The sequence below is a fragment of the Sus scrofa genome, chromosome 10 (assembly GCF_000003025.6).
Source record: "Sus scrofa isolate TJ Tabasco breed Duroc chromosome 10, Sscrofa11.1, whole genome shotgun sequence".
In the NCBI taxonomy this organism is placed as follows: domain Eukaryota; kingdom Metazoa; phylum Chordata; class Mammalia; order Artiodactyla; family Suidae; genus Sus; species Sus scrofa.
The window spans coordinates 59,789,866-59,817,717 of record NC_010452.4 but is presented as its reverse complement, the minus strand read 5'-3'; the positions used below and the strand labels follow the sequence as shown (position 1 = coordinate 59,817,717).

At 44.9% G+C, this 27,852-nt stretch overlaps 1 protein-coding gene across 3 annotated transcripts; it reads left to right on the top strand.

Annotated features, from left to right (window-relative positions):
- On the top strand, positions 679-27,645 carry SEC61A2 (Sec61 translocon alpha 2 subunit). Of its 3 annotated transcripts, XM_003130808.6 has the most exons (12): positions 679-861; positions 2,903-2,970; positions 4,621-4,686; positions 7,272-7,350; positions 12,588-12,719; positions 12,819-12,928; positions 17,380-17,533; positions 18,475-18,635; positions 18,953-19,150; positions 23,155-23,346; positions 23,776-23,852; positions 26,565-27,645. In XM_003130808.6, exons 1-12 carry the CDS (start codon positions 855-857, stop codon positions 26,749-26,751), a joined length of 1,431 nt encoding a protein of 476 aa, XP_003130856.1. In that variant the 5' UTR covers positions 679-854; the 3' UTR covers positions 26,752-27,645. The 3 variants fall into 3 exon arrangements, with proteins under 3 accessions (XP_003130856.1, XP_005668256.1, XP_013835765.1); XM_005668199.3 differs by lacking the exon at positions 7,272-7,350 and having other exon boundaries at positions 758-861; positions 26,565-27,597; XM_013980311.2 differs by lacking the exons at positions 679-861; positions 7,272-7,350 and adding an exon at positions 1,006-1,868 and having other exon boundaries at positions 26,565-27,597.

Sequence of the window (27,852 nt, the reverse complement as noted above, 5' to 3'; positions counted from 1 at the left end):
TCAGTGGGTTAAGGATCCAGCATTGCTGTGAGCTATGGAGAAGGTTGCAGACACAGCTTGGATCTGGTGTTTCCGTGGCTGTGGTGTAGGTGGCAGCTGTAGCTCTGATTTGACCTCCATATGCCTCGGGTGCGGCCCTAAAGATGCGGGAAAAAAAAAAAAAAAAAAAAAAGAATTAAAAATGTGAGGCCAGCAGATTTTTAAGGCTGTATTGCTTTCCTTTATACTATCCTGTCTGAGAGGGGACAAAAGGGATTAGTCCAGAGGGACAAAATTCTGATCTATTTCGGAGAAGCTAAAGAGTGTAGAGTGTAAGAGGGAGATAGTGGAGCGTTCAGAAGCTATTAATTTGGACAAAATGTCCCAAGTTTCTGAAAACTTCCTAGAGGTTCCAATAATTTGGAAGCAAAATAAAAAGTTTGTTTGGGTGACGCTGGTTCTAGGGGCTGCTGTTTCAGGCCTTGGGATCGAATCCGGCCTGCGTTCCTGGGGCTGCCGCTCTGGCTGGCAAAGAGATGACCCTTGCTGGACACTGAACTCGGAGACGTGCTCCCAGCATAAAGGCCTGGTTTGCTGTAGCCTCACAGAGCTTCCCTGCTCCAGGACCCCGCGTGAGCACGCCCTCGGGAGCGCCGGCGGTGGCCATGGCAACGCGGTGACGTCAGCGCACCAGCGGCCAACGGCCAGCGCCTCGTCGGGGGGCGGGGCAGGGCGCGTGTCACGTGGCTCGGGGCGGAGCCTGTGCCGGGCTGGCCGGAGCGCGTCGGGAGCTGGCGCCGAGGCCCCAGACGCGGGACCCGAGCTAAGGCCGCTCCGAGGCCGCTGGGCCCCGCCGGGCCACCGCAGCCGCCGCCATGGGCAGTGAGTAGCGGCGGCGAGGCTCCCGCCGGGGGCGCAGGCGCCGACGAACCGCGGGAGTGGGGTTGGCGCCCGCCCTGGCGTCGTCCGGCCCGCGGGCGGGGAGGCGCGGGCTGCGCCGGGCAGCTGCGGAGGGCGTGGGTTGGGGACCTCCGCCGAGGCGCCGCCAGTGCGAGGCCTCGCCAGGCCAGTTGCAGGGACCCGACCTGGAGGCCCAGGATCTAAGTTCAGTGGGTGGCGAGGAGCGGAGGACCGCGCGGGGAGGCCATTGGTTTCGGGGGCGGGGAGTTAGGCAACCGGGCGAAAACTGGACCACTGTTAATTTTTCAGGGGCTTTGGAAACTCATATTTTTATTCCCAAGTCACCCTTCCTTGGTATGTTAGTTGTGACGAGTGAAGCTCCCTGATTTGTTTCATTTTTTTTAAAAGCGATGCATGGCGTGTGTTGTAGGCGAGGAAAGGAGGTTGGTGGTATAGCATTTTCCTTAAATTTTGTATTTAAGTCATTCTGTAAGCATTTACTGAAAACTCAGCATAAGGGCATATAAGCTTTGGGGACAAGGCCTTGTATAATGGGGATCTTTTGAGGGCCGTCTCCCGAACGCAACACCACGTATCTTCGCAAATATTCTTACATAGCTGTTCGGGTGATTGTTGGATGAATGGATTACCGCAAACCCAAGCTGTGCACCCATTGGCCAGCCAACTAGGAGACATTTGGGGAAGCTAGGAAGGAAGTAGGGGCGACACTTGGGCTTGAATTTTCAGTATAAAGGGTTAAATTTTGCAACACAGGAGTAGACAAGTGGCAGACAAAAGCATTGCTTGAACCTGAACACTCCAACGCATGTGATCATAAGCCAAGAAACCTGGGAGGGCACGTGGTTGAAATGGGAACGAAAAGGGGTGACGGGGATTCCAGGACATTTCCTGATGGGATTGACGTTGGTTCTGCATTGGAGATGAACATTTTCCATAATTCACATTTACTTTCAAAGTCATCTGAAATGGTACGTGGCCGACACACACCTGCCCATGAGCATTTTCGGCATTCTTCTGCCAAACATCAGTGGCTGCCATCATTTTGGGAGGTTTTATAGCAAGAGCGTAGAGTCCCCTTTTGGCTAACTGCTGAGGTGTCACTCCGCACGTCAGGTGTAAAACAATTTCGTGATGTCAGTGAACAGAATCCCGTGTTTGTGAGGGAAGATGACCACCGCTAATAGCTCGTTGTGGCTTCTTGTGTTTCTGGACATGGCAGACACTGGCAAAGGCTGAGGAATTGTCATTTTCATCCTCCAGTTCTTTGGCAGGACTTGACTCAAGCCATGCCAGAAGAGAGTGCCTAGCCTTAAAGAACCTTCAGTGATCTTACTTTTATATATTACGAGTTGTCTGGGAAAACAGTACTTTCTAATGAAGTGTCATTGTCCTTACCTGGGCTGATGACTGCACAAGGGCTGAGAGGTCCTTAGGTGGGAGAGCGACCCGCAGTGAATAGTGACCTAAGGAAATGAAGCAGAGATTGAATACAGTGTTTTAAAAACCTGTTTATAAAAGGTGGTGCCGTGATGTTTCTCACTTGTGCATCACGGTGTGTTTCAGTCCCAGATGCAGTCGGCCCTGCAGTTTCAGCCCATTTCCTGTTGGACTTTCCCCCTCTGATTGTCCTGTTTCCTTCTGTGGTGTATGGACTTGTGGGTGGCCTGGGTTTGCTCTTTTTGGTGTAGGGATAGTATCCCCTTTTTTTTGCATATATTAAAGAGCTGGGATTCCGGCATGAGAAAGCAAAATTGTGGCACCAGGATCATCGCATCACTTTGCTTCTACTGATCAGCCCTTAAACCTTTTGGATTCTTTTGTCCCTTGAATTATGTCTCCTTCCTCATAGATTTGAAATGGAGACCATCATGATTAATTCTTTTGGGGGATGAGGTTGGGATGGATTGCCCTAAAAGAGAACCTTTGTATTTGATTCTGTAAAAAGATACGTCTCTTTTTTTAAAGCTTTGTAATAAGGATATTTACTTATTTATTTTAACAGTCAAATTTTTAGAAGTTATCAAACCCTTCTGTGCCGTTCTACCAGAAATTCAGAAACCTGAAAGGAAAGTAAGTATGATATTTTAGTAGTATAGAGGGTCGCTAAATGACCTGTGCTGTTAAACTAGCTAGATTGATTGATTTTCCCCAACCTTTTTTTGGTTGTAGTTAGAAAAATATCACCTGATCTTCCTCCTTTGCGAGAGGCACGGAGTAAATAAAACTATTTACAGACCTTTTCAATCTAGATGCTGTATCTTGTGGTTTCAGAAGTGACTGTTCTTGGAGTTCCCGTTGGGGTGCAGTGGGTTAAGAACACAACTGCAGTGGCTCCAGCGGTGGAGGAGGCAAGGGTTCTGTCCCCACCAGGTGCAGTGGGTTAAAGGATCCGGAGTTGCTGCAGCTGAGGCGTAGGTCACAGCTGTGGCTCGGACTCATTCCCTGATCTGGGAACTTCCATATGCCATGGGTGCAGTCATTAAAAAAAAAAAAAAAAAAAAAAAAAAAGACTTTAAGTTTTGCCGTTTCCAAAGCAGGCGTTTCTTTGGCCTGTGTGTTAGATAAGATTCCGTATTCTGTCTGTCATGATCCATCGCACTAGGAATGATCCAATCTCTTGGGTCAGCTTTGTTTTTTTTTTTAAATGGGGTCGACTGTGATGAGTACAGCTGTTTCCCATAAATGGATTGCGGCTGTGCAGGTGTGTCCCTCCCATTTCTGGATTTCTTCCATCCAAAGGAAAATCACAGAGGTGCACTTGGAAGATATTGTGATGGCGTCAGATTGTTCCTTCATCATTGTACATTTTTGGAGCGGAGGCATTTTACTTCCAGAAATACTGTTAATCCCAAACCAGATCTGAGACATTCCTCTTCTGCCATACTCTCAGTTTTTCATGAAATTACCCAAAATAGGGAATGGGAAGAGATAAGTAAAACTTTTGTTAAACTTATTGTTTTATGGAGAAGTATATTTCCTTTTTTATTGCTATGAGAGTATAAAAATAATTATTCGAGTTACAGCTCAGGCACTGCAAGAAATTCTAGCTTTTCGTATGCTGTGAAATATTGATATACAAGTGTTAGAGGCAGTCCTCACTTTGCACAGTACAGCGTTAGCTGTAATGCCTGCATGTTGGACGTGTCTTTTCATCCTTTTCAGTTTCATTTAACACGGTACAACGCATTGAGGCCTGAATGTGTTTACTTTTTTTTTTTTTTTTTTTTTTTTTTTTTTTTTTTTTGGTCTTTTTGCCATTTCTTGGGCCACTCTCTCGGCATATGGAGGTTCCCAGGCTAGGGGTCGAATCGGAGCTGTAGCCGCCGACCTACACCACAGCCACAGCCACATAAGATCCCAGCCTCGTCTGCGACCTACACCACAGCTGATGGCAACGCCGGATCCTTAACCCACTGAGCAAGGCCAGGAATCGAACCTGCCACCTCATGGTTCCTAGTCGGATTTGTTAACCACTGAGTCACGATGGGAACTCCTGCATGTGTTTAAATTACTTAATTCTTGGAAAAGTTAAGAAAGATGTTTGAGAAGTTTAGCTCTTTTGTTAGCTGCTACTAACTAGAGTGAGAGTAGTGGTAAATTTTAATAGTAAGTAACAGGAGCTTGTCGTGATAAGGAATGTTGGTTATGCTCTGGTATGGGTTTTTGCTTTATATTTGCTGCTTTTGGTTTTGATTGATCATTCTTTGTTTTGTGGTGCAGATCCAGTTTAGAGAGAAGGTACTATGGACTGCTATAACTCTCTTCATCTTCTTGGTGTGTTGCCAGGTATGTAACCAAACATTAGACAAATGTCTGTACTTTTCTAAGGTCTTGGTTGGTTAGAACTTGAGAAACTTACTTTTTTTTTTGTTTTTTGTCTCTTTAGGGCCGCACCCGTGGCATATGGAGGTTCCCAGGCCAGGGGTCCAACCAGAGCTATAGCTGCTGGCCTACACCACAGCCAACACCAGATCTGAGCCACATCTGCGACCCACACCACGCTTAGGCAGTGCCGGATCCTTAACCCACTGAGCAAGGCCAGGGATTGAACCTGCAACGTCATGGTTCCTAGTCATATTTGCTTCCGCTGCACCATGACAGGAACTCCCGAGAAACTTTTAGTTAAAATAATAGTTATTTTGGGTATCATTTTTTTAAAAATTACTTTTGATTAAAGAATACTTGATTTACAATGTTGTTAGTTTGCTTTTTAGGGCTGCAACTGCGGCATATGGAAGTTCCCAGTTCAAACGGAACTGTAGCTGCTGGCCTGTGCCACAGCCACAGCCAAACTGGATCTGAGGTGTGTCTGCAACCTACGCCACAGCTCATGGCAACATGGGATCCTTAACCTACTGAGTGAGGCCAGGGATCAATCCCGCATCCTCATGGATACTAGTTCGTAACCTGCTGAGCCACAGTGGGAACTCCCATGATGAGTCTCTCTCTCCCTCATTTGTCTGCTGTTTCTCCCCACCTGTGACCATCAAGTTTATGATCCCTTTTCTTTTTTTTTTTAAATTTTGTGGCTGCACCCATAGCATATGGAAGTTCCTGGGCCAGGGATTGCATCTGAGCCACAGCTGTGATCTGTACCACAGCTGCCACATGCTGGATCCTTTAACCCACTGCACCAAGCCAGGGTTTGAACCCTTGCCTCCTCCAAGACCTGAGTCGGATTCTTAACCCACTGCACCACAACAGGAGCACTTACGAGCCCTTTTCTTGTTGGGCTGCTTGACAGGTTATTTTTCTTTAGATTTTAAAATATTCATTAGCTTTTACTACTTTACATGTGTGTTCTTTTTGTTTTTTCCTTTTTTTGGCCTCTCCTTCAGCATGTGGAAGTTCTGGGGCCAGGGATCCAGCCTGCGCCACAGCGGCAACTCAAGCTACAGCAGGGACAGACCACGCTGGATATTGAACCCCGGGCACCACCAGGGAACTCCCTATTGTACATGTTTTGAAAGACATATGTTCTTAGGCGTTGGGGAGGGAAATTCTGTTCAGTTAATCACGGCTTGCCCTCTTAGCCCAGAAAGAGCTTGTTTGCTTTGAAGATCCCCAATCCTGTTTTGTGTGTGTCCATTTGACTGGTTCACTGTTTCCATTCAAGCCTGGAATGCTTGTTTTTTCTGAAGTGCACACTGTGTTTTGTCAGGCTGAAACTGATTATTTTATGTAATATAGGGCATCGTCTGAAAATTTGCAACTCGGGGAGTCATAGAAAATAGCTTTTGGGGTGCCTGCTGTGTTGTTGCTGCAGAGGTGCGGGTTTGATCCCCAGCCTGGCACCGTGGGTTAAGGATCTGGCATTGCTGCAGCTGTGGTGCAGGTTGCAGCTGCCACTTGGATTCAGTCCCTGGCCCCGGAACTTCCATAAGCCATGGGTGTGGCCAAAAAAAAAAAAAAAAAAAAAAGCCATGGTTCTGTTGTCCAGCTCTTGTTGGACATGGTCCTGTAGCCGTGGAACTTAGGAGGAGGAATAAGTTAGACTCTGAGTTTGGTGATCCATCGACTACAGGAAAGGGGGGAATCTCATTACTTGGGGGGGGTGGCTGCCTTGTTGGTGTTTATAACCCCACAAAGCATCTAATCGTGGACCTAATGGCTGTCTCTGTGAGGTCATTTAAGGAAAGGGGTTTGATTGATCTCTTCCCAGCTTAGGGAGTGTGGTGGTATGGGCTGTCCTGTCGTGTTAACTGGTTTTTATGCAATGACTTACCTCCTCCCCATCTGTCACATTAGGCGAAGAGTGTTTGCAGCTATAGAGCGTGCGTAAGATATCTGTGCTTCTTGCTTTTGCTAACTCAGTTAATAAAGTCAGCTGTCTAAAGAGGTTTAGGTTGACCAGAGGGACTGTTTATTCTTTATTTTTATTTTTTCAGAGGGACTGTTTAAAATTGCTGGCAGGATCTTCTGAAACTTTTTTTTTTTTTTTTTTCCTGGTCTTTTGTCCTTTTAGGGCTGCACCTGAGGCATATGGAGGTTCCCAGCCTAAGGGTCTAATTGGAGCTACAGCTGCTGGCCTACACCACAGCCACAGCAGTGTGGGATCCGAGCTGCATCTGCGGACTACACCACAGCTCACGGCAACGCCAGATCCTTACCCCTCTGAGCAAGGCCAGGGATCGAACCCGCATCCTCCTGGATGCTAGTTGGGTTCGTTAACTGCTGAGCCATGGCAGGAACTGTCTGCATTGCTTTTATTTTCGTTAAAACACTTTACTTTTCAGATGTGTTTGTTTTGTTACAGAACATGAGATGGAGTGTTTTTTAAGTATTGCAAATGTTGAGTGAATGCCTTATAAATTAAGTTCAAATTTAATTTATGTACTGCGTTTTTATAAAATATTTTGTGTGATCTATAGATACCCCTGTTTGGAATCATGTCGTCCGATTCTGCAGATCCTTTCTACTGGATGAGAGTTATTCTCGCATCCAACAGAGGTGGGTGCTTTTCTCTTGCCTCCACACTAGTGCTGACATCATGTAGACACGAAGATGTGGGAACAACTATTTCTTGATGTCTGTGGGGGGGGATCATATGGTAAAAGAAACTCATGCTTAGGAGAAGCGACCAACATGTAAATCATTACAAACTGTGTATTTGGAGTTGCTGTCATGGCTCATTGGTAACGAACCCAACTAGTATCCATGAGGACATGGGTTTGATCCCTGGCCTTGCTCAGTGGGTTAAGGATCTAGCCTTGCCGTGAGCTGTGGTGTAGGTCACAGACGTGGCTCAGATTGTGCGATGTTGTGGCTCTGACATAGGCTGGCGGCTACAGCTCCAATTGGACCCCTAGCCTGGGACCCTCCTTATGCTGTTGGTGTGGCCCTAAAAGGACCAAAAAAAAAAAAAGTTGTATTTGTTATAAAGGAAATGCACCAACATTTCAGATTTGCATAAAGCTGAAAATGAAAGTCTCACTTCTTGGGGGTTACTCCTGGGAAGACAGCACATCAGTGAATATCCATCCAGATTTTTCTCTGCATATATATTCACATACATGAATTTCTATACCTTTTTTTAATAAGAGCTTTTTTTCTCAGCCGCAGTATGCAGCAGCTTAACCTGGGATCTTGATTCCCAGGCCAGGGGTTGAACCTGGGCCACAGTGGTGCAAGTGCTGAATCCTAACCACTAGACCACCAGGAAACTCCCTATAGTTTTTTTTTTAAACTGAAAAATAAAATCTACTATGTAACTATTCTGCTCCTTGGTGTGTTTACTTAATATGCTGGATAAGCTATTTCACTGAGTGGCCATATACCATTCTGATATATGGATATGCTCGATTTATGTAATCATCCATTCATCAGGTGTTTGTGGAGTCCTTACTGTGAGTAGAGCTTTGTGTTGAGTGCTGATGTTAGAGTTTTGATCAAGACAATGTTCCTTTTGTTGTGGAGTCACTTTCTGTGTTGGGTGGTAGACTCTACAGGACGTATATTTTGGGAGAAAGAAGGGACATTTGAGCAGAGACCTGCCAGACATGAGAAAGAAGGCTGTGTGAAGATCTGGGGAGGAGCGTTCTAGGGAATAGCAAGTGCAAAGGCCCTGAGGTGCAGCTATACTTCCTATGTTCTGAGAACAATGAGGAGGATGGTGTGGCTCAAAGAAAATAAGGAAGGGGGGGTGTGGTGGGACGTGATGCTGCAGATGAATCCAGGAGTCAGATGATAAAGCTAGACAAGGCAGGCAGTGTGCTCTAGGAATGGTTCTCTTAGGGTTTTCTGTCATGCATTCACTGTTTTTCCCCCAATTTTATATCATTATAACCAATGCTACCATGAATACTGTCACACTCTCCTATACATTTTTGTTTTATTTATTTTTTATTTTTTGGCCACAGTGTGCAACAGCTTGACATGGGATCTCAGTTCCCAGACCAGGGATTCAGCCGTGGCTGCGGTGGTGAAAGTGCCGGATCCTAACCAGTAGACCGCCAGGGACCTCCCCTCCTATTAATTTTATTTTTTTATTTTTAATTGTTTTTGGCCATGCCTGTGGCATGTGGACGTTCTTGGGCCAGAGATTGAACCTGTGCCGCAGCAGTGACAAAGCCAGATCCTTAACCTGCGGAGCCACAGAGGAACTCCCTATAAATTTTTAATAGAATGGATTTCTAGAATTTTGACTGTTTGTTTACAAGGAACGTTACTTGAGATACTGCTGAGTTTTCTTCTGAAAGCTTTGAGGTATTCTACCCTCTCCGCTATGGTGTATGAGAATGACCATTTCTCTTCCAGCAGTGGTCATAGTTATCCTTTAGACTTGGTCAGACAGGCACACGCTGCTATCTGTTATTTAATTTGTATTTCTTTGTGTGTTGGTGAGCTTGAATATTATCTTACATTTTTATTGAATATTTGTGTTTCTTCTGTGAGTGGACTTGTTAGAAGTCATAGGCAATTACTGGCCAGTTTAAACGCAAAAATGGAATTTACTGGAAGGATACTAGTTATTTTTTGGAATCCAAAGAGGAGGTAGAACAAGTGAGCTTTGGGGAGAAAGAGCCAGGCAGTTTTGGAGCTCATTGTGGTTCTTTGACTCAGTTCTGGATTCCAGCTTAACCAGGATTTGCACCAGAGCCAGTCAGCTGTGCGTAGAGTTGCCCGGTGACCTAGTACAGATGTGGGGGCTCTGGTTCCTCCTATATACTTGGTATTTTCCTGAGAAAGACCATTATTGGGAGTGGCTGTGCCTGTGGCATGTGAAAGTTCCTGGGCCAGGGATTGAACCTGCATCATAGCAGTCACCAGAGCCACTACAGTGACAGTGCCAGATCCTCAACCCACTGTGCACCAGGGAACTCCCATTTATCTCATGATTTTTCTGTTTTGGGAGGGTTGGGCCATATTCCCCATGTCGTACAATACATTCTTGAGCCTGTCTTACACCCTGCCTCACCCTCACATTGCCCTTGCCTTCTTCCCTCCCTGCCCTTGTAACTTCTAGTTCGTTCTGTGAGTCTGTTTCTTTTTTTTGGTTATAGTCACTAGTTTGTTGTATTTCTTAGATTCTACACACAAGTGATGTCATACAGTATTTGTCTTATTTTAGTTTTGCTGTTTGTTCATTTTAAAATTCTTTTCTGGAGTGCCTGTTAGATGGCTCAGTGGGTTAAGAAGCCCACTAGTGTCCATGAGGATGTGGGTTGGATCCCTGACCTCGCTCCGTGGGTTAAGGAAGCTGCGGCATAGGTCGCAGATGCGGCTTGGATCTGGTGTTGCTGTGGCCATGGTGTAGGCCGGCAGCTGCAGCTCCAGTTCCGACCCTTCGCCTCGAAATTTATATGCTGTGGGTATGGCTGTAAATTTTTTTTTTTTAATAAAATTCATTGTTAGGAATTCTTTGCCTCTTAGAGATACGAGCTCTTTGTCATACATGTTTGAATATTCTAAACTATTCTGTCTTTTGCCACTTGGAGTTTTCATAGTTGTACTAATCACATCATCCATCTTTTTCCTTGTGGCTTTTAGGTATTTTGTCATACTTAGGAAGGCTTTTATAAGATTATAAGCATACTCCCTTCTAGTACTTTTGTTTTTTGTCTTTTATGGCTAATTTTTCTAAATATCTGGCCTTGATTTTGATGAAGTCATGAGTTAAGGTATCTAGGCTTAATTTTCTATAAATGGCCAGTCATTAGCCGAGGTCCATTTATGCTTTTCCCTGCTGAACTGAAGTGCCGTATTTCCTAGATGAACTGTTCATTAAAGCTTGATTGGATTAGTTTTTGGACTTAGATCCATTTGACAGTTATAAATTTTGGTGATTTCATATAAAAAGAAATGTACCTTCCTGCCTCTTTCTTGGCTTTAACAATAAGACGTGTTTTTATCTTTTACCGCTGAGAAATCCTCTGAGAAGGTAAGAAGAATCCTTTGCAGATGGAATCTTTTTTCATATGGAGGGCACCTTTCCATTATTTATAGAAGCCAGGATTTAAAGTTGTGATGTGACAGAATCACCAGTGGAAACATGGTCTTGGCCAGTTTCTTAGTTTTTTCATATTACCTTACACACTTGGTATGTTTGGCTTTGTTATTTTTTTTCCTAAAAGTGTAATGCATGCTTTCGGCAAAGAAAAACTTGGAGGAGTTCCCGTCGTGGCACAGTGGAGACGAATCCAACTAGGAACCTTGAGGTTTCGGCTTCGACCCCTGGCCTCACTCAGGAGGTTAAGGATCCAGCGTTGCCGTGAGCTGTGGTGTAGGCCAGCAGCTGTAGCTCCGATTAGACCCCTAGCCTGGGACCCTCCATATGCCTCGGGTTCGGCCCTAAAAAGACAAAAAAAAAGAAAAAAGCTTAGAAAATGGAGAGAGGCAAATAAAAAGAATAAAAATCAGATAATAATACAGACATCTTGATAACCAAACTAAAATAACAGGGAACGATCTTCCACTTAAATGAAATCAAACTGTATATATAATTTTTTTTTTTTTTTTGTCTTTTGTCTTTTTGTCTTTTGTTGTTGTTGTTGTTGCTATTTCTTGGGCCGCTCCCGCGGCATATGGAGGTTCCTAGGCTAGGGGTTGAATCGGAGCTGTAGCCACCAGCCTACGCCAGAGCCACAGCAACGCGGGATCCGAGCCGCGTCTGCAACCTACACCACAGTTCACGGCAACGCCGGATCGTTAACCCACTGAGCAAGGGCAAGGATTGAACCCGCAACCTCATGGTTCCCAGTCGGATTCGTTAACCACTGCGCCACGACGGGAACTCCAATATATATAATTTTTGAATGTTTTTTCCTACCCACTATGTCATTAACATTTTTCATGCCACTATTTTATTTTATTTTTTATTCTTATTTTTTTGTCTTTTCTAGGGACGCATCTGCAGCATATGGAAGTTCCAGGCTAGGGGTTGAATCGGAGCCGCAGCTACCGGCCTACACCACAGCCACACGACATGGGATCTGAGCCTCATCTGCGACCTACACCACAGCTCACGGCAACGCTGGATCCTTAACCCACTGAGTGAGGCCAGAGATCGAACCCACAACCTCATGGTTCCTAGTCTGGGTTTGTTAACCACTGAGCCACAATGGGAACTCCCATGCCACTGTTTTATAATGTTGAATTTGGTGACTTTATAATTTTAGATTTTGAATTAGAGTCACAGATATGCTTAAATATAATTTTTAAAATTAATTTGGTATTTAATTTTTGGGCTTAGTATGTAATTTTTAAATTGTGCACCAAAATAAAATTTACATTAGTACATTTAAAGATGGTTATTTGGACAGAAATCCTGGATGATGCTTTCAAAGGATTTCTTTAAGAATTTAAGTTTAGGAGTTCCCTGGTGGCTTGGTGGGTTAAGGATCCAGCATTGCCACTGCTGCTCGGGTAACTGCTGTGGTGCAGCTTCATTCCCTGGCCTGGGAACTTCTGCATGCCGCAGGCGTGACTAAAAAAAAAAAAAAGGTAATTAAGTCTAGAATGTACAGAAATTAAATTTTTGTAGTCTATCTAGTAATTTTGACTCAATGCATTGTTTCCAGGTTGTGTTAATAAATGAGTCTTTAGCAATTAATGTTTAAGGAATGAAAATGTGTGTGTTAACATTTAAGCATGTATTTCAGTAGACATAATTAAGGACTGGGATGTTTCTGAATTAATCTGCATTGGGTTTACTAAGGATTATTTATTGCTTTCCACTTCCTTTGTAGGAACTTTAATGGAGTTGGGTATCTCCCCAATTGTAACATCTGGTTTGATTATGCAGTTGTTAGCTGGAGCCAAAATCATTGAAGTTGGAGATACACCCAAAGATAGAGCCCTATTCAACGGAGCCCAGAAACGTGAGCATTAATACAGTTAAAGAGCCTTTTCCAAACAGACGAATTCGGTGTCTTTTGCTCTGAGGCTGTGAGCATGTCCTCCTTTCCCGTTTCTGTCAGTGTTTGGGATGATCATCACCATCGGCCAGGCCATCGTGTATGTCATGACGGGCATGTACGGGGACCCTGCTGAGATGGGCGCCGGGATCTGCCTCCTGATCATCATTCAGGTAAGAAGTGCAGTCGCACACGTGCAGACAACAGCTGCATCCCTTCCTTCGCTTGTAGCATTTCCTCAGGCGATGGATAGATGGATTTTCTTAACCTTTGAAATTATTTTACTTAACTGTAGTATGTTCATTATTGGTGTTGCTATAAGAAGTTAAAATTTACTGGAGTAGCCCCACAGACGTGTAATGAAAACATTGTGGCTCAGCCGTACGTCACAGGCTCCAAGATGCACCTTTTTCACATTTTGTTGACTCTTGAGATCAGGATGCTTGGCGAGGCGATAGTGTCTGGCACTTGCCCTCAGCCAGGTGGCAGTCCTGATGGTAGTCGTTGCCTGCCTGTGCGTGTCAGCTGGTCCCAGCCGTTTATATCATTTCCTCAGCTGGTTATATGTGGTGTATAACCATGTCATGTCATTGAGTTTAACTGCTGTTTATATAACATGTCATTGAGTTCAGTGGCTGTTTGAAGTCTTCCACAACCCGCTGTGATTTATTATTGAAATGAAATTGTATGTAAACAAATGCATAGAAAGAACAAGTTAGATGATAAACATCTAAGTCTAAACTTTTAATACATGGAAAATAAAAATTCTGTGTGATAAGTTATTGTGTCATAGTTGTTTTTTTTTGTTTGTTTTGATTTTTTTTGTCTGTTTGTTTGTTTTTTGCTTTTTAGGGCCGTACCCGTGGCATGTGGAGGTTCCCAGGCTTGGGGTGGAATCGGAACTATAGCTGCTGGCCTGCACCACAGCCACAGCAACACGGGATCCGAGCCATGTCTGCGATCTACAGCACAACTCATGGCAATGTTGGATCCTTAACCCACTGAGCAAGGCCAGGGATCGAACTTGTGTCCTCATGGATCCTAGTTGGGTTTGTTAACCACTGAGCCACAAAGGAAACTACCCCTATTGTCATAGTTTAATTGGCAGTAATTTTTTTCTTAGTGGTACACAAAACAATGGCATTACAAATAATATCTTACAGTCTATGAAATACCATATAAACATACATATATATAGTCTATGGATTTTTTGAAATGGATACTTTGGAATGGGATTTTTAATTATTTTTATTTTATTTTATTTATTTTATTTATTTTTTTGGTCTTTTTTTTTTTGTCTTTTCCAGGTCCACACCCGCAGCATATGGTGTTTCCCAGGCTAGGGGTCTAATCGGAGCTGTAGCTTCCAGCCTCCGCCACAGCCACAGCAACTCAGGATCTGAGCCTCATCTGTGACCTACACCCCAGCTCACGGCAACGCCAGATCCTTAACCCACTGAGCGAGGCCAGGAATTGAAGCTGCAACCTCATGGTTCCTAGTCAGATTCATTAACCACTGAGCCACGACGGGAACTCATAGAATGGGATTTTTAAAGGCCAACATAATTTTTGCTCTACTAAGTATCTTAAAATATGTAAAATTTGTTTGTTTTTTTTTTGTTTTTTTGTTTTTTTTGGCTTTTAGGGCTGCATCTGTGGCATATGGAAGTTCCCAGGGTAGGGAGTTGAATTGGAGCTGCAGCTGCTGGCCTCCACCACAGCCACAGCAACGAGGGATCCGAGCTCCATCTTCAGCCTACGCCACAGCTCACAGCAATGCTGAATACTTAACAGAGTAAGGCCAGGGATCAAACCCATGTCCTCATGGATACTAGTTGGGTTCGTTACCACTGAGCCACAACAAGAACTCCAAAATATGTACAGTGTGGAAGCTATTTTTCGAATGTAATCCTTAAAAATAATTTAGAGAAGTTGCCCAAGTATGGATTGTACTTAAGTTAATGGTTATGTACTGGAGTTTTGAAAAGAGGTTTAAGTTAAACACTCAACATCTAGAGTCCTGATTATCTTGGAAATGGCTCTTACATACTCTATGAAATTCGGATTAATTTAGAAAACTGCTTTTTTTTTTTTAGTGGTCAGAGGATCAAGGTCATAAAAATCGTTTAAAATGAAACTAAAACACAACTTTATTAGTAATAGTTCTATATACACATATATGCAGAAAGAGAGAAATTAGACCATTTCAGACTTGCGTCGTTGACCGTCTCTCTTTTTTTTTTAATAGGAAATCCTAGTAGGAAGCAAGTTGTAGTAAGGAGCTGGTTTAGCCAGGATGATTCAGAACAAGGAGGATGGGATTGCTGAGGTATTTCTCAGGCATCATTGACACACATCGCATATCCTAGGACGTTTCTAATAAAATGGAAATATTTTGTCTTTTGACCAGAGAGGCATTTTTAATGGACTCTTAGGTAGTTTTCTGGAAGAGCATGCAGTTGGTATTCATTTTTTTTACCACTGTTCTATTCAGTGAGGGGCTGTCACTTCTGCTCTCTCATTCCCCTCATAGGCATGCACGCTTTTATCTTATTCCTTTAATTATGGAAGTTATTTCCTATTTAGATTTCTCTAAAATTCCTTTGTCCAATTAGAAAAGCATGAGTTTGATTTTCACCAGATAAAGACGAATCACTCTCTAGTCTGATGGTGGGAACAGGGGTTTGGGGAGCTCCTGTTGTTTCAGAGCTGCCTGTGTGATCTTGGACAGGTCATTTAATCAAAAGCCCATGATAACGCCTCATGGTTGGCTGATGGTCCGTTCGTGGACCGCGGTTCTGTGCTGTCCAGGGAGGGCTTTGGTATTTATGATGGGGAGTATGTACGTGTTATGTAATTGTGGTCAAAATAAAATCTCAGTAGTTAAGTCCTAACTTGTCTTTTATCTTGTCAGATTGTTAAACTTGGTTTCCAAACAGTAAAGGATTCCTGAGCTCGCTTAGAAGTTTTGAGGATTTTACCTTTTCTACAGTCCATTGAAAGTCAAACTGAAAGAATGGGAATAGACAAGTTAGGCTCTGTACAGCCTTGAAATGACGCTTAAAAAGAAAACACTGTAGGAGTTCCTGTCGTGGCGAAGTGGTTAACGAATCCGACTAGGAAGCATGAGGTTGCGGGTTCCACCCCTGGCCTCGCTCAGTGGGTTAAGGATCCGGCATTGCCGTGAGCCGTGGTGTAGGTTGCAGATGCGACTCGGATCCCGTGTTGCTGTGGGTGGTGTAGGCCGGTGGCTACAGCTCTGATTAGACCCCTAGCCTGGGACCCTCCATATGCCTCGGGAGCGGCCCTAGAAAAGGCAAAAAGACAAAAAAAAAAAAAAAAGCAAACGCTGTAAGGTAAGCGTGCTTCAAGTGGTGCCCTGTAGTTTTCTCTCTTTCTTAACAGGGCGCACGGGGTGGGCTGTGTGAGCCTGAGAGCTGGGAGGGATGGAAGCAGCGTCTCCCAGCTTCTGGAGGAGGGGCTGTCTTTGAAGTGGGGACAGCTGCCGACTGGGGACATTTTCTTCCCATCCTCATTAGTGACCGAAGTGCAGGAAAGGAGTCATGACCACAGAGGTCACTTGCAAGCCGATGGCTTATTTTTATGAACACTTTTACTGAAATGTCTGAGGAAAGAGGAAAATGAAAAACTTTTGATTTCACGTAAAGTTAGTATGCTTTCATCAAAAAAAAAAATTACGAGCTTAAGAACCTGCTGACCCTTAGACGCCTTCAGATTTTTCTTCAGTTTTTGTCATTGGATGTATCAAATGCATTTGTACATTGTTGTAATCTGTACACATTTGTCTCTATTTTTGACTTATTCTATATATTTTATATCGAATCAACATATAAATATGTAATACTTAAAAATATACCAACATAGTTCACATACTTTTCCTTTAATGGCCTATAAAATGACCTCTTGTTACTGTGTCGTAGTTCATTTGGCCTTTCACTTACTCAGAGCCGTTTAGAACGGTTTCAGTTTCTTGCTGTCATAAACACTACAACTATGAATGTTTCTGTTTTTGTGTGCTTTTCAGTAGTCCTTATTTTCAAACATGGTAAGAGAAATGAAAATATACTTTGAAAGTCACAGTCTGCTTTATAATATAATGACATTTCCAATCCTCTGATTTGCAGAATTGGCCTCCCGCTAGATTAAACTGGGTTAAAAGACTCAGAGTGTCAATTTTTTTTTTTTGTCTTTTGTCTTTTCAGGGCCGCACCCGCGGCACATGGAGGTTCCCAGGCTAAGGGTCGAATCAGAGCTGTAACCGCCGGCCTACGCCAGAGCCCCAGCAGCTCGGGATCCGAGTCTCATGGGAAACCTACACCACAGCTCACGGCAACACCATGAGGTGTGGGTTCCATCCCTGACCTCGCTTAACCCACCGAGCAAGGTCAGGGATCACACCCGCAACCTCATGGTTCCTAGTCGGATTCGCTAACCACTGCGCCACGACAGGAACTCCAGACGCCGAGGGTCCTTAACCGTGATTTTGCAGCCGTTGGGTTTTAAGTGTTGAGAATACTGGGATTTCAAAGTAGTCAATGATGTTCACCCTCCCCTTTCTCGAGTGTATTCTGGCTTCAGCTTACTTGCCTTTCTTTCCCCACAGTTGTTTGTTGCTGGTTTGATTGTGCTGCTGTTAGATGAGCTGCTACAGAAGGGTTACGGCTTGGGGTCTGGTATTTCCCTCTTTATTGCCACCAACATCTGTGAGACCATTGTCTGGAAGGCCTTTAGTCCCACCACCATTAACACTGGCCGAGGTACAGTGCACGCGGCTGCCCCTGCACGGGTCCCGCTGGATGTGCGCTGAGAGGAACACGAGGTGGTGCCTTGCCGTCCCGGGCGGCCTCGGATGCTGATTGTTCCAAGGCCGATGAGCAGAGATGAGTGAAGTAGGAAACACTACTTCAGCAAGAAGACTATCTAAAATGTAGCCTCTGCTCACTTAAAATTTCAGTGGTTGCAAGCCTTTAAAAAACTTTATCTGCCTAAGCCATTGCTGCAGAAGTACTGACTTTGATTTCAGCATTCCTAGAGGGCTGAAACGAGAGTGGGTGAAACTTTTCAGACGAAAACCTATCTCTGTTTGTACCATCAGGGAGCACTAGTACTTTTGCAGCTGTTCTCCTTGGCTTTGTAACAGCACTTCAATTTTGAAATATTTCCTTGTCATGCCTTACCCATCTCTGCTTCTCTCAACTGCCATCCAGGATTTGTACTGGTTAACAACTAACCTGGTCCCAGCCTTAGAAAGTAGCAGTGATGGTGACTGACGTACTTGGTAAACTGAACTTAAGGGCCAGCTCGCAGAGGAACAGACAGCTCTCTCTGCTTTGCTGCTGCTGCTCCCCACCTCCGCTCTCCTGCCCCTTATAGTCCTTCCCCTTCCCGAACCGAAAGGCCAGGCGAGTTGTTCCGAATGAAGTAGTTGCTTTAGTCCGTCCTCCTTTTCCTGTTTTCATCAAGAATAGTCTCTTGAGAAAACTTCAGATTTATGCTAAAAAGAAAAAACAAATCTCCTTGCCCCAGTGACGTAAGGACTTTGAGAGGCTCCACACGTGGGCGTATCGGGAAACAAACGTGGGTGACTTATGTGCCTCGTGTTTTCTGCCTGGTACTGGAGCTCCGGGGTTTTGTGTCGTGACTTTGGGGACGACTGTGCGTGATGAGGCTGCGGCTGACTTCCGTCTCCCCTTCTCAGGTACGGAGTTTGAGGGGGCCGTCATTGCCCTCTTCCATCTCCTGGCCACCAGGACAGACAAAGTTCGAGCTTTACGGGAGGCTTTCTACCGTCAGAATTTGCCCAATCTCATGAACCTCATTGCTACGGTTTTTGTGTTCGCAGTCGTTATCTACTTTCAGGTAAGCCTCCTGTCCTGGCTGAAGTCACTGGGGTGTGGAGTTTTATTTGGCTCCTCGAGAGCAGAATGCCGTTGCAGATGTTCGCGCCCACAGGCCAGTGTGGGCAAATCTGCTTCAGCAGATGATTCCGCGGCTTGGTCTCTACGGCACCAAGTGGCAGTGGTCAGGCCGAGAGACGGATGCCTCTCTGCGGGCGTCCGTGTGGATGGGAACGTGTCTTGGCGTCGCCTGGTCACGCGCCCCGCGGCCGCTGCGCCCTCGCCCGCGTCCTCCCGGCCTGCGGCTCCGGTGACCCGCGTCTGGCCTTCCCTCCTCAGGGCTTCCGTGTGGACCTGCCCATCAAGTCGGCGCGGTACCGAGGGCAGTACAGCAGCTACCCCATCAAGCTCTTCTACACGTCCAACATCCCCATCATCCTGCAGTCGGCCCTCGTGTCCAACCTGTATGTCATCTCCCAGATGCTGTCCGTTCGATTTAGTGGCAACTTTTTAGTCAATTTGCTGGGCCAGTGGGCTGTGAGTATTTTATGGTTTATTCTCAGTATTCACATGTATGGTAATTTGCATTTCATGCTTATATATTTTTATTTATTTATTTATTTTTGTCTTTTTGTTGTTGTTGTTGTTGCTATTTCTTGGGCCGCTCCCGCGGCACATGGAGGTTCCCAGGCTAGGGGTTGAATCGGAGCTGTAGCCACCGGCCTACGCCAGAGCCACAGCAACGCGGGATCCGAGCCGCGTCTGCAACCTACACCACAGCTCACGGCAACGCCGGATCGTTAACCCACTGAGCAAGGGCAGGGACCGAACTCACAACCTCATGGTTCCCAGTCGGATTCGTTAACCACTGCGCCACGACGGGAACTCCTCATGCTTATATTTTTAACCGAAAGGGAGGAGCCACAGTCGAAGCAGTTGCTTTAACATTTTCAGATTCCTTTACGGTTTATTATCTATTTGGAAGCGTTGTAAAGCTGTATGTGTTGTAAAGCTAAGATTTTTGGCCAAGTACTTTTTATTTTAGGGCCACTGTTCCCAGGCTAGGGGTCGAATTGGAGCTGCAGCTGCCGGCCTACCCCACAGCCACAGCCACAGCCACAGCCACGCAGGATCCGAGCTGAGCCGAGTCTGCAGCCTGCACCACAGCCACAGCAATGTCAGATCCTCAACCCACTGAGTGAGGCCTGGGATCAAACCCATGGATACCAGTCGGGTTCATAACCCACTGAGCCACAACAGGAACCCCTAGCCAGGTTTTTTTTTTATTATTTTACACCTAGGATTCATTTTCACATCTCCTTTGAGTTTCCTTCCAGGTTAAAATCACAGTTGCGGTTATGAGTGGGATTTCCCAGGAGTTCCCTGGTGGCCTACTGGTTAAGGATCTGGCATTGTCTCTGCTGTGGTGTGCGTTTGATCCCTGGCCCAGGAACTTCTGTGTGCTGCCGGTGTGCCCAAAAAAAAGAAAAAAGAAAGCGGTTCCCTGCTTTGTAATCTTATTCCACTATTGCCTAGAGTGTTTTTTTCCAAAGATGGTATTTGCTGATTATATTGATACTGAAATCATTCTCTCCCACCTCCCCTGCTGATTTGCATGGCCTCAGTGGCAGTAAACTAGTGGGTGATTAGCTGGAGAAAGGCATGGAATTACTAGATCTTCTTTCTTTCCTTTCCTTTTTTTTTTTTTTTTTTTTTTTTTTGCTTTTTAGGGCCCTATCTGTGGCATGTGGAGGCTCCCAGGCTAGGGGGTGCAATCAGAGCTACAACTGCCGGCCTATACCACAGCCACAGCCACGCTGGATCCTTAACCCGCTGAGCGAAGCCAGGGATCAAACCCTATAGTTCCTAGTCGGGTTCATTTACACTGTGCCATGATGGGAACGCCTGCAATTACTAGATTGAAGAGAGAATAGAGTTGCTAGAAATAGAATCTAGTAAGTTTTCGCCTCCTCTTTTAGATCCTCTTCCTCATAACAGCTTTATAGCAATCCAGCTTCACTCACTGGGATTGTGGTGTGGTTTTTGTTCTTTTTGCTTTTTAGGGACGCACCCCCTGGCATATGGAAGTTCCCAGGCTAGGGGCTGAGTTGGAGCTCCAGCTGTTGGCCTACACCGCAGCTGCAGCAGCGCAGGCTCAGAGCTGTGTTTGCAACCTATACCACAGCTCAGGGCAATGCTGGATCCCCGACCCACTGAGCCGGGCCAGGTATGGAACCAGCATTCTCCTGGATCCGAGTTGAATTCATTTCCGCTGTGCCACAACGGGAACTCCCAGTGTTGTGAGTTACCGTGGCGTTGAATTTTGATTGACGTAAATTCTTTCACCTGACCAAGGGGTAGTTTTCTCCTTGAAAATTAGGGGATTAGTGAAAACTAAGATCCTTATGTTTTACAGAATATGTAATTCTAGAATTTGTATTTCTCCCCAAAATATAATTTTTTCATCATTCCTGAAACATGGGGCTTATTCTGTGCATTTGTCTCAATATGCTGCCTTTTGCATTGTAAGTTATAGTGACACATCTTTAAGTTTCTTTTTAGGGCCACACCTGTGGCATATGGGCTGCGCGGGTCCATTTAGGTGCAGATTTTGTTCAGTAGTAAATACTTCAGTTCCACACGGTCCGCAGCAGGTTGAGTCCTGCCACACAGGACCTTGGATACGGAGGGAGGAGCCGTTTATACAGAGGCACGGCTGTAAGCTCTGTGTGTATTTCTCAGCTGTGTGCGGGGTCGGTGCCGTAAGCCCCACGTGGTTCAGCGATCAGCTGTGCTCCTTTTCCATTCATTTACCAGAAACCTGATTACCTGTGGAGAGGGGAGGGTCCCTCCACACGTGAGCTGATGGTCTGGCAGTAATAATTACTATGCGAATTTTACAGCAGCGATTGCACTGAATGGTTGTATAGATTGTGTTGGATCTTAACGAGATTAAAAAAAATTTTTTTAATGATTTTGATTTTTTCTCCATATAGATGGTTTATAGTGTTGTGTCAGTTTTCTACTGTACAGCAAAGTGACCCAGTCACACACACACACACACGCACACATATATATATATATATATACATTCTTTTTCTCACATTATCCTCCATCACATTCCATCCTAAGTGGCGAGATAGTTCCCAGTGCTACCCAGCAGGATCTCATTGCTTCTCCACTTCAAAGGCAATAGTCTGCATATGTTAACCCCAGATTCCCAGTCCATCCCAGTCCCCACCCCCCCACCCCCAGCAACCACAAGTCTGTTCTCCAAGTCCATGAGTTTCTTTTCTGTGGAAAGGTTCATTTGTGCTGTATATTAAGAGTCCAGATATAAGTGGCATCATATGGTATTTCTCTTTCTCTTTCTGACGGACTAAGTATGAAAGTCTCTAGTTCCACCCTTGTTGTTGCAAATGGCATGATTTTGTTTTTTTTTTTATGGCTGAGTAAGATTTTTTTTTTTTAAATGAGAATTATTGGGAAGTTAAATTTGTCTGTAAACAGTGCTTCTGATTGAGATTAGTGACTCCAGGGACACAGTAAAGGAGTCATTTGGAAATTGTAAATTTAGGAAACAGACGTTTTGATCGTTGCAACTCAAAATTGCTTCCCCACCCTTTATGGCCCTGAACTTGTATTTAATATGAGCAAATACATGCGGTTCCCATTTCTTTCTTTTTTTTTCTTTTTTTGGCCGCCCGACAGCATGTGGAGTTCCCTGGTCAGGAATCAGATCTGAGCTGTAGTTGTGACCAAAGCTACAGCTGTGGCAACGCCGGATCCTTAACCCACTGTGCCAGGCCAGGGATCGAACTTGTGTCCCACCGCTTCCAAGACACCACTGATCCTGTTGCTCCAAGGCGGGAACTCCTGTTCCCATTTCTTTTATTATAAAAATTCTTAAATATTTGTGTGGATAAAAATGCCATTATAAGTATTTATTAAAAGAGCATTTGTTTATAATATACAAGTTATATAAAGTTTAGCCGGTGAGTTAGTCTTCTGTTAATACTGCAATTGATTGCATTCTTATTAGAAACTCAGAAGTGAAAGAATCTGTGCTTACTCTTAAATAGTTCAGAGGATTTCAGATTCTGAACATTATCAGAGATCAGTGTAAATGTCATCACGTTCCCAGCTTTAGGAAGAGAAGGATTCTTCTTGTAGATGTATTATGTTTTTCTAAAAATCGCTCTTCTGTTAATAGTGTAGTCACAGTGTCTTTTATGTAATAGATACTGTATAATTTTGAAGGAGTAAAGATATTAGACACAAAAGCAAATCCTTAAGTTACATGGAATCATTAGTTGTAGGTGCTTTGAGCTTAAAACATTGTCCTAATTTTTTTTGGCTGTACCCAGTACCCATGGCATGTGGAAGTTCCCAGGGCAGGGATTAAACCTGCACTGCAGTTGTGACCTGTGCCATGGCAGCAGCAATGCTGGATCCTCAACCTGCTGTGCGACAGGGAGCTTCCAGGAGTTTCAAAAGTCGCAAAAATGTGACGCTCTGTCCTTTTTATTCTTGTTCTGTAGGATGTCAGCGGGGGAGGTCCTGCTCGGTCTTACCCAGTGGGGGGGCTTTGTTACTACCTGTCCCCCCCGGAGTCCATGGGCGCCATATTCGAGGATCCTGTCCACGTGGTGGTTTATATCATCTTCATGCTGGGGTCCTGCGCGTTCTTTTCTAAGACCTGGATAGAGGTGTCTGGTTCCTCCGCCAAAGATGTAAGTATTTGGTTTATTTGAAGATGAAAGAAAATTCGTAATTTTTCATGGTACCTGATACGTGTAATTAGTTTTATAATTTAAATTCTAGTTCATACTTCTTCATGAAGTATTACCTCCAAGGAGTTAAAAACTAGTTCCTGGAAAGTGAAAAATTCTGCTATGTTACAGTAGTTTGTGACTCTCCAGAGTCAGCCCTGCCTGAGAAAGGCTAACTCCTTAATATCTGCGCTCTCCTTGGCGATTAGCAAAGATTGAGAAGCACTGGCTTCAGGTCGGGGTGACGTGCTTGTGCAGCAGCGCAGCTGCAGGGAATGGGGAGGTCTCTGCCTGCCTCCCGCCTCCCACGGAGCCTGGCGGATGGTGGACGGTGGACGGTGGACGGTGAAGCAGCTGAGATTGCTTTGGAAACCTGTTTTCTCTTCGCAGGTGGCGAAGCAGCTTAAGGAACAGCAGATGGTGATGAGGGGCCACAGGGACACCTCCATGGTTCACGAGCTCAACAGGTGAGGCCTGAGGCTGCGTCCTGATGGGAGAGTGTGTGCCTTACACGCACAGGTACCCGGTTTTCCATTTATTGTCAAATGTTGTAATTTGTCTAAATTCACATTTGAGGCATTTTTCCTTTACTTAACACAAAAGAACCAGAATTTGACACAGAACTGAATTGTTCGTCACATCAAAATTGACACCTGAAATTATTGTTCTAATTGAAATTGTGTTCCCATCACTGCTCAGCCCATTGTTAAAATGCTACATACATAGGTCAGAGGTTCTCATTGTTGGCTGGCTGCGTATCAAGTCACCTGGGAACCTTAAAAAAAATCTGATATCCCACCTCTAGGAATTGGGATGTGTTTGGTCCGGGGTGGCGGCTAGGCGTGTTTTTTGTTTTTTGATAACAGCTTTATTGAGATATGAATTTACTGTGTGAAGTATATGGTTTAGCGGATTTTTTTCAGTGTATTAAGTGTGTAATCGTTACAATAGAGTTTTAAGAACCTTTTCACCACCCATGAGCTACGTCCCGGCCCCTCCTACCTCTCAGCCTCCAGCTTTTTCTTTAGTCTCTTGGATTTGCCTGTGCTGGACATTTCATAGGCATGGAGTTACTGTATGTGATCTTTTGTGAATATCTTCTCTCACTTCGTGTCGTGTTTTCCAGGTTTATCTGTTATTTGTGCATTTTATGCCATTGTATGGATTACCGTGTTTTGTTGACTCATTTCGTCAGTTGATGGACGTGTTGGTTGTTTCCACTCTTTGGCTCTTAGGAATAATGCCCTTGCGAACATACCTGTACAAGCTGCGTGTGGACCTATGCTGTCAGTTCTCTTGGAGCGGCACTGTTGGGTCATTTAGGAACTCTGTTGATCACGTTGAGGAGCCGCCAGACTCTCGTAGGGTGGCCATCCCATTCTCTGTTCCCAGTGGCAGCGTCTGAAGTGGTTGCACAGCCTCACCAGCACTAGCATTGGTTTTTTCTTTCTTTTTTTTTTTTTTTTATGTTTTACTGTATTGTTTTTTAAAATTGAGGTATAGTTACTTTTCATTTTTTATCATCTTTTTATTTTTTGTCTTTTTCGGGCTGCACCTGCGGCATAGGAAGGTTCCCAGGCTAGGGGTTGAATTGGAGCCATAGCCACAGCAACGTCAGATCTGAGCCGCAGCTTGTGGCAATGCCAGATCCTTTAGCCCACTCAGCGAGACCAGGGATCAAACCTGCATCTTCATGGATACTTGGGGTTTTTTTTGGTCTTTTTGCCATTTCTTGGGCCGCTCCCACAGCATATGGAGGTTCGCACGCTAGGGGTTGAATTGGAGCTGTAGCCGCTGGGCTACACCACAGCCACAGCAACATGGGATCCAAGCCACACCTGCAACCTACACCACAGCTCACAGCAACGCCGGATCCTTAACCCACTGAGCGAGGCCAGGGATCAAACCTGTAACCTCATGGTTGCTAGTCGGATTTGTTAACCACTGAGCCATGACGGGAACTCCAATACTTGGGTTCTTAACCCACCGAGCCACAGTGGTAACTCCTTTTTATCATCTTTTTAAATTGAGGTATAACTTACTAAAAGCAATTTTTTACCATCTTTTAAACATTGAGGTATTTTGTTCTTGCTTTTTGATTCTAGCCCCCTAGTGGTATGAAATGGTATCTGGTTTTTCTTTCACGGTGGTTTTGATTTGCTTCTCCTTGAAGAGCCATGATGTTGAGCGGCATTTCATGTGTTAACTAGCCGTTTGAATAGGTTCTTGGAGGAATCCTCTCTTCAGTTCTTCTGCTCATTAAAAATGTTGAATTGGGTTGTTTCTTGTGACCGAGCTGTAAGAGTAAAAGCATTTGAGGGTGTCTCTCATGTCAGGCGTGTGATGTGCAAACACTTGGCCTCATCCTGTGGGTTGTCTTTTTTCACCTCCTCCGTGGTGCCCTTTGATGCTTAAGTTCTTAATTCTGATGTTCAGTTTTTCAGTTTTTTCTTTGGTTGCTTTGTGCCACTTTTGGTGTTGTATCTAAGAAGCCAAGGTCACAAAGATTTATCCTCTTCCGTTTAGGTCTGTGACCACTGTGAGCTAGTTTTTGTTTGATAGGAGATAGGAGTCCAGCTTCCTTCTTCCTCACGGATATCCTCGTGTTCTAGAAGTGTTTGTTGAAAAGACATTGGTATTGCTAACTTGCTGCCAGAACACAGAATAGACTGCAGAGAGTGGCATGAGGACCTCTGCGTCCACCCGTGCCCAGCTTCAGTGGTTATCAGCCTGCCGTCCTTGTCTCCCCATCCCCTTCTTTAAATACCGTCCCATTATTTTTCAACAATTCTCCAGATAACTTGATCATGTGACCACCGTTGAGTTACTGCTGAAGAGGTCATCATTTGATACTTAGGAAGCATTTGGAAATTTACTCTTCCTGTGCTAGAGGGAGCTAATGGTTACCCACTTAGCAACACTGTTAAGCAGTCCAGTACTCAAACCTCAGTTGTGGCTTTTCCTTTTCTTCCGTAAAAATCATGTATTGCCTGTTCAGCTGTGAACTGGTTTCTTGAACTCGGGAAGTCCAATCGTCCCCTTAATTAAGCACAGTGCCCATCTGCATGTGACTGTCGGTGGCTCTGGACGCGCCATCGGTACTGCCAGATTCATCACGCCGCACAGGTCAGTGCTGCTCACCGGCGCCCTGCCCTCTGACTGCGGGTTCTGTCTTCCAGGTACATCCCCACGGCCGCTGCGTTTGGGGGTTTGTGCATCGGCGCCCTGTCGGTCTTAGCCGACTTCCTCGGGGCCATCGGCTCTGGCACCGGAATCCTGCTTGCAGTCACTATTATTTATCAGTATTTTGAAATATTTGTTAAGGAGCAGGCTGAAGTTGGCGGGATGGGTGCTTTGTTTTTCTAAATGTTGCGATATTTCTTTGTGTGTGAAAGGGAAGGTATTTTGACGCATTGTTTTTGTCAAGTAATGCGGTCCCCCTCTTCTCCTGCCACAGTTCGTTTTCCAGGGCGAAGCGTCCCATGTCTGAAATGGGCACGGAGCTGAGCCCGTGTGCAGCATGAGTACCAGCTGCCTTAAAACTCAAGTTTACATTAGTCAGTCAGAAACATCCACGCAGTGTTGCTTGTGATGCTGGAAAGCGCTGTACCCGCCTCGCCGTGTTCAGCTGTGACAGCGAGACGGTGCCGGGGATCAGTTCTGCACACTCATCCCAGCACTCCCCCTCCCCTAACCCGTCTGAAAATACACGCCCTTCCAGTTGCCACTTGCCCGTAGCCTGGAGCTTATTTAAGGAGTTCTGGAACATTTATATCGAATCCGTACTTGAGATATAATCACTGTTCGTACTCTTTAAACTCACAGTGTCCCCGTTCCCACGTCCCCCCTTTTATTGGTTCCTCCTCAAATCCAGCTTTTAGTGTCACCAGTGTCACGTCTGTTCCCAGAAGCAAGTGCTTGTATGAACAGTTTCCCATCCCCCTTCCTTCCCAGTGACAGCAGGTAGTGCTGTTGGACTGTATCGGCTGTGCCTTCCAACGCCAACAAGTCGCTTGAGTCTCTTTCAAGACACCATGCCCCCATTTTTTTTTTTAAATCCCTAAAGCAAAGATCTAATGCTCCAGCAGTGTCTCTAGTTGAGTGGGGAGAAAGTGAGTAACTCATGCTAGGAGTTTGTGTAAGTTGTTGTACTTGACAGCAGCAACATGAGTGTAAACAGTAGACAATAAAGTTTTATTTAATAAAACTGTCCGTTGTGTTAGAAAAATACAATTTGATATTAAATGATGTCTAAGATTATCTGTATAGGTTCCTTGTATTCATGCATGATTCATCCCGAAATACCTACTGCACATGTATTAGTTTAACCCTAAAAATACTGAGAGACAGTGGCCCACACAGGGTAGATTTATGACTGACACCTGCAAAGACCAGAGAAACAGTTGTCTCTATGTCCCAGCCTCCACTGGCACTAGCACAGTTCTTTTTCAATAATTCATTTTTTTA

Coding starts and splice junctions, on each gene's coding strand:
- SEC61A2 (XM_003130808.6), top strand. Junction 7,351..12,587: donor TATTCTCGCATCCAACAGAG/GTGGGTGCTTTT, acceptor CTTCCTTTGTAG/GAACTTTAATGGAGTTGGGT. Junction 17,534..18,474: donor CACCATTAACACTGGCCGAG/GTACAGTGCACG, acceptor TCCCCTTCTCAG/GTACGGAGTTTGAGGGGGCC.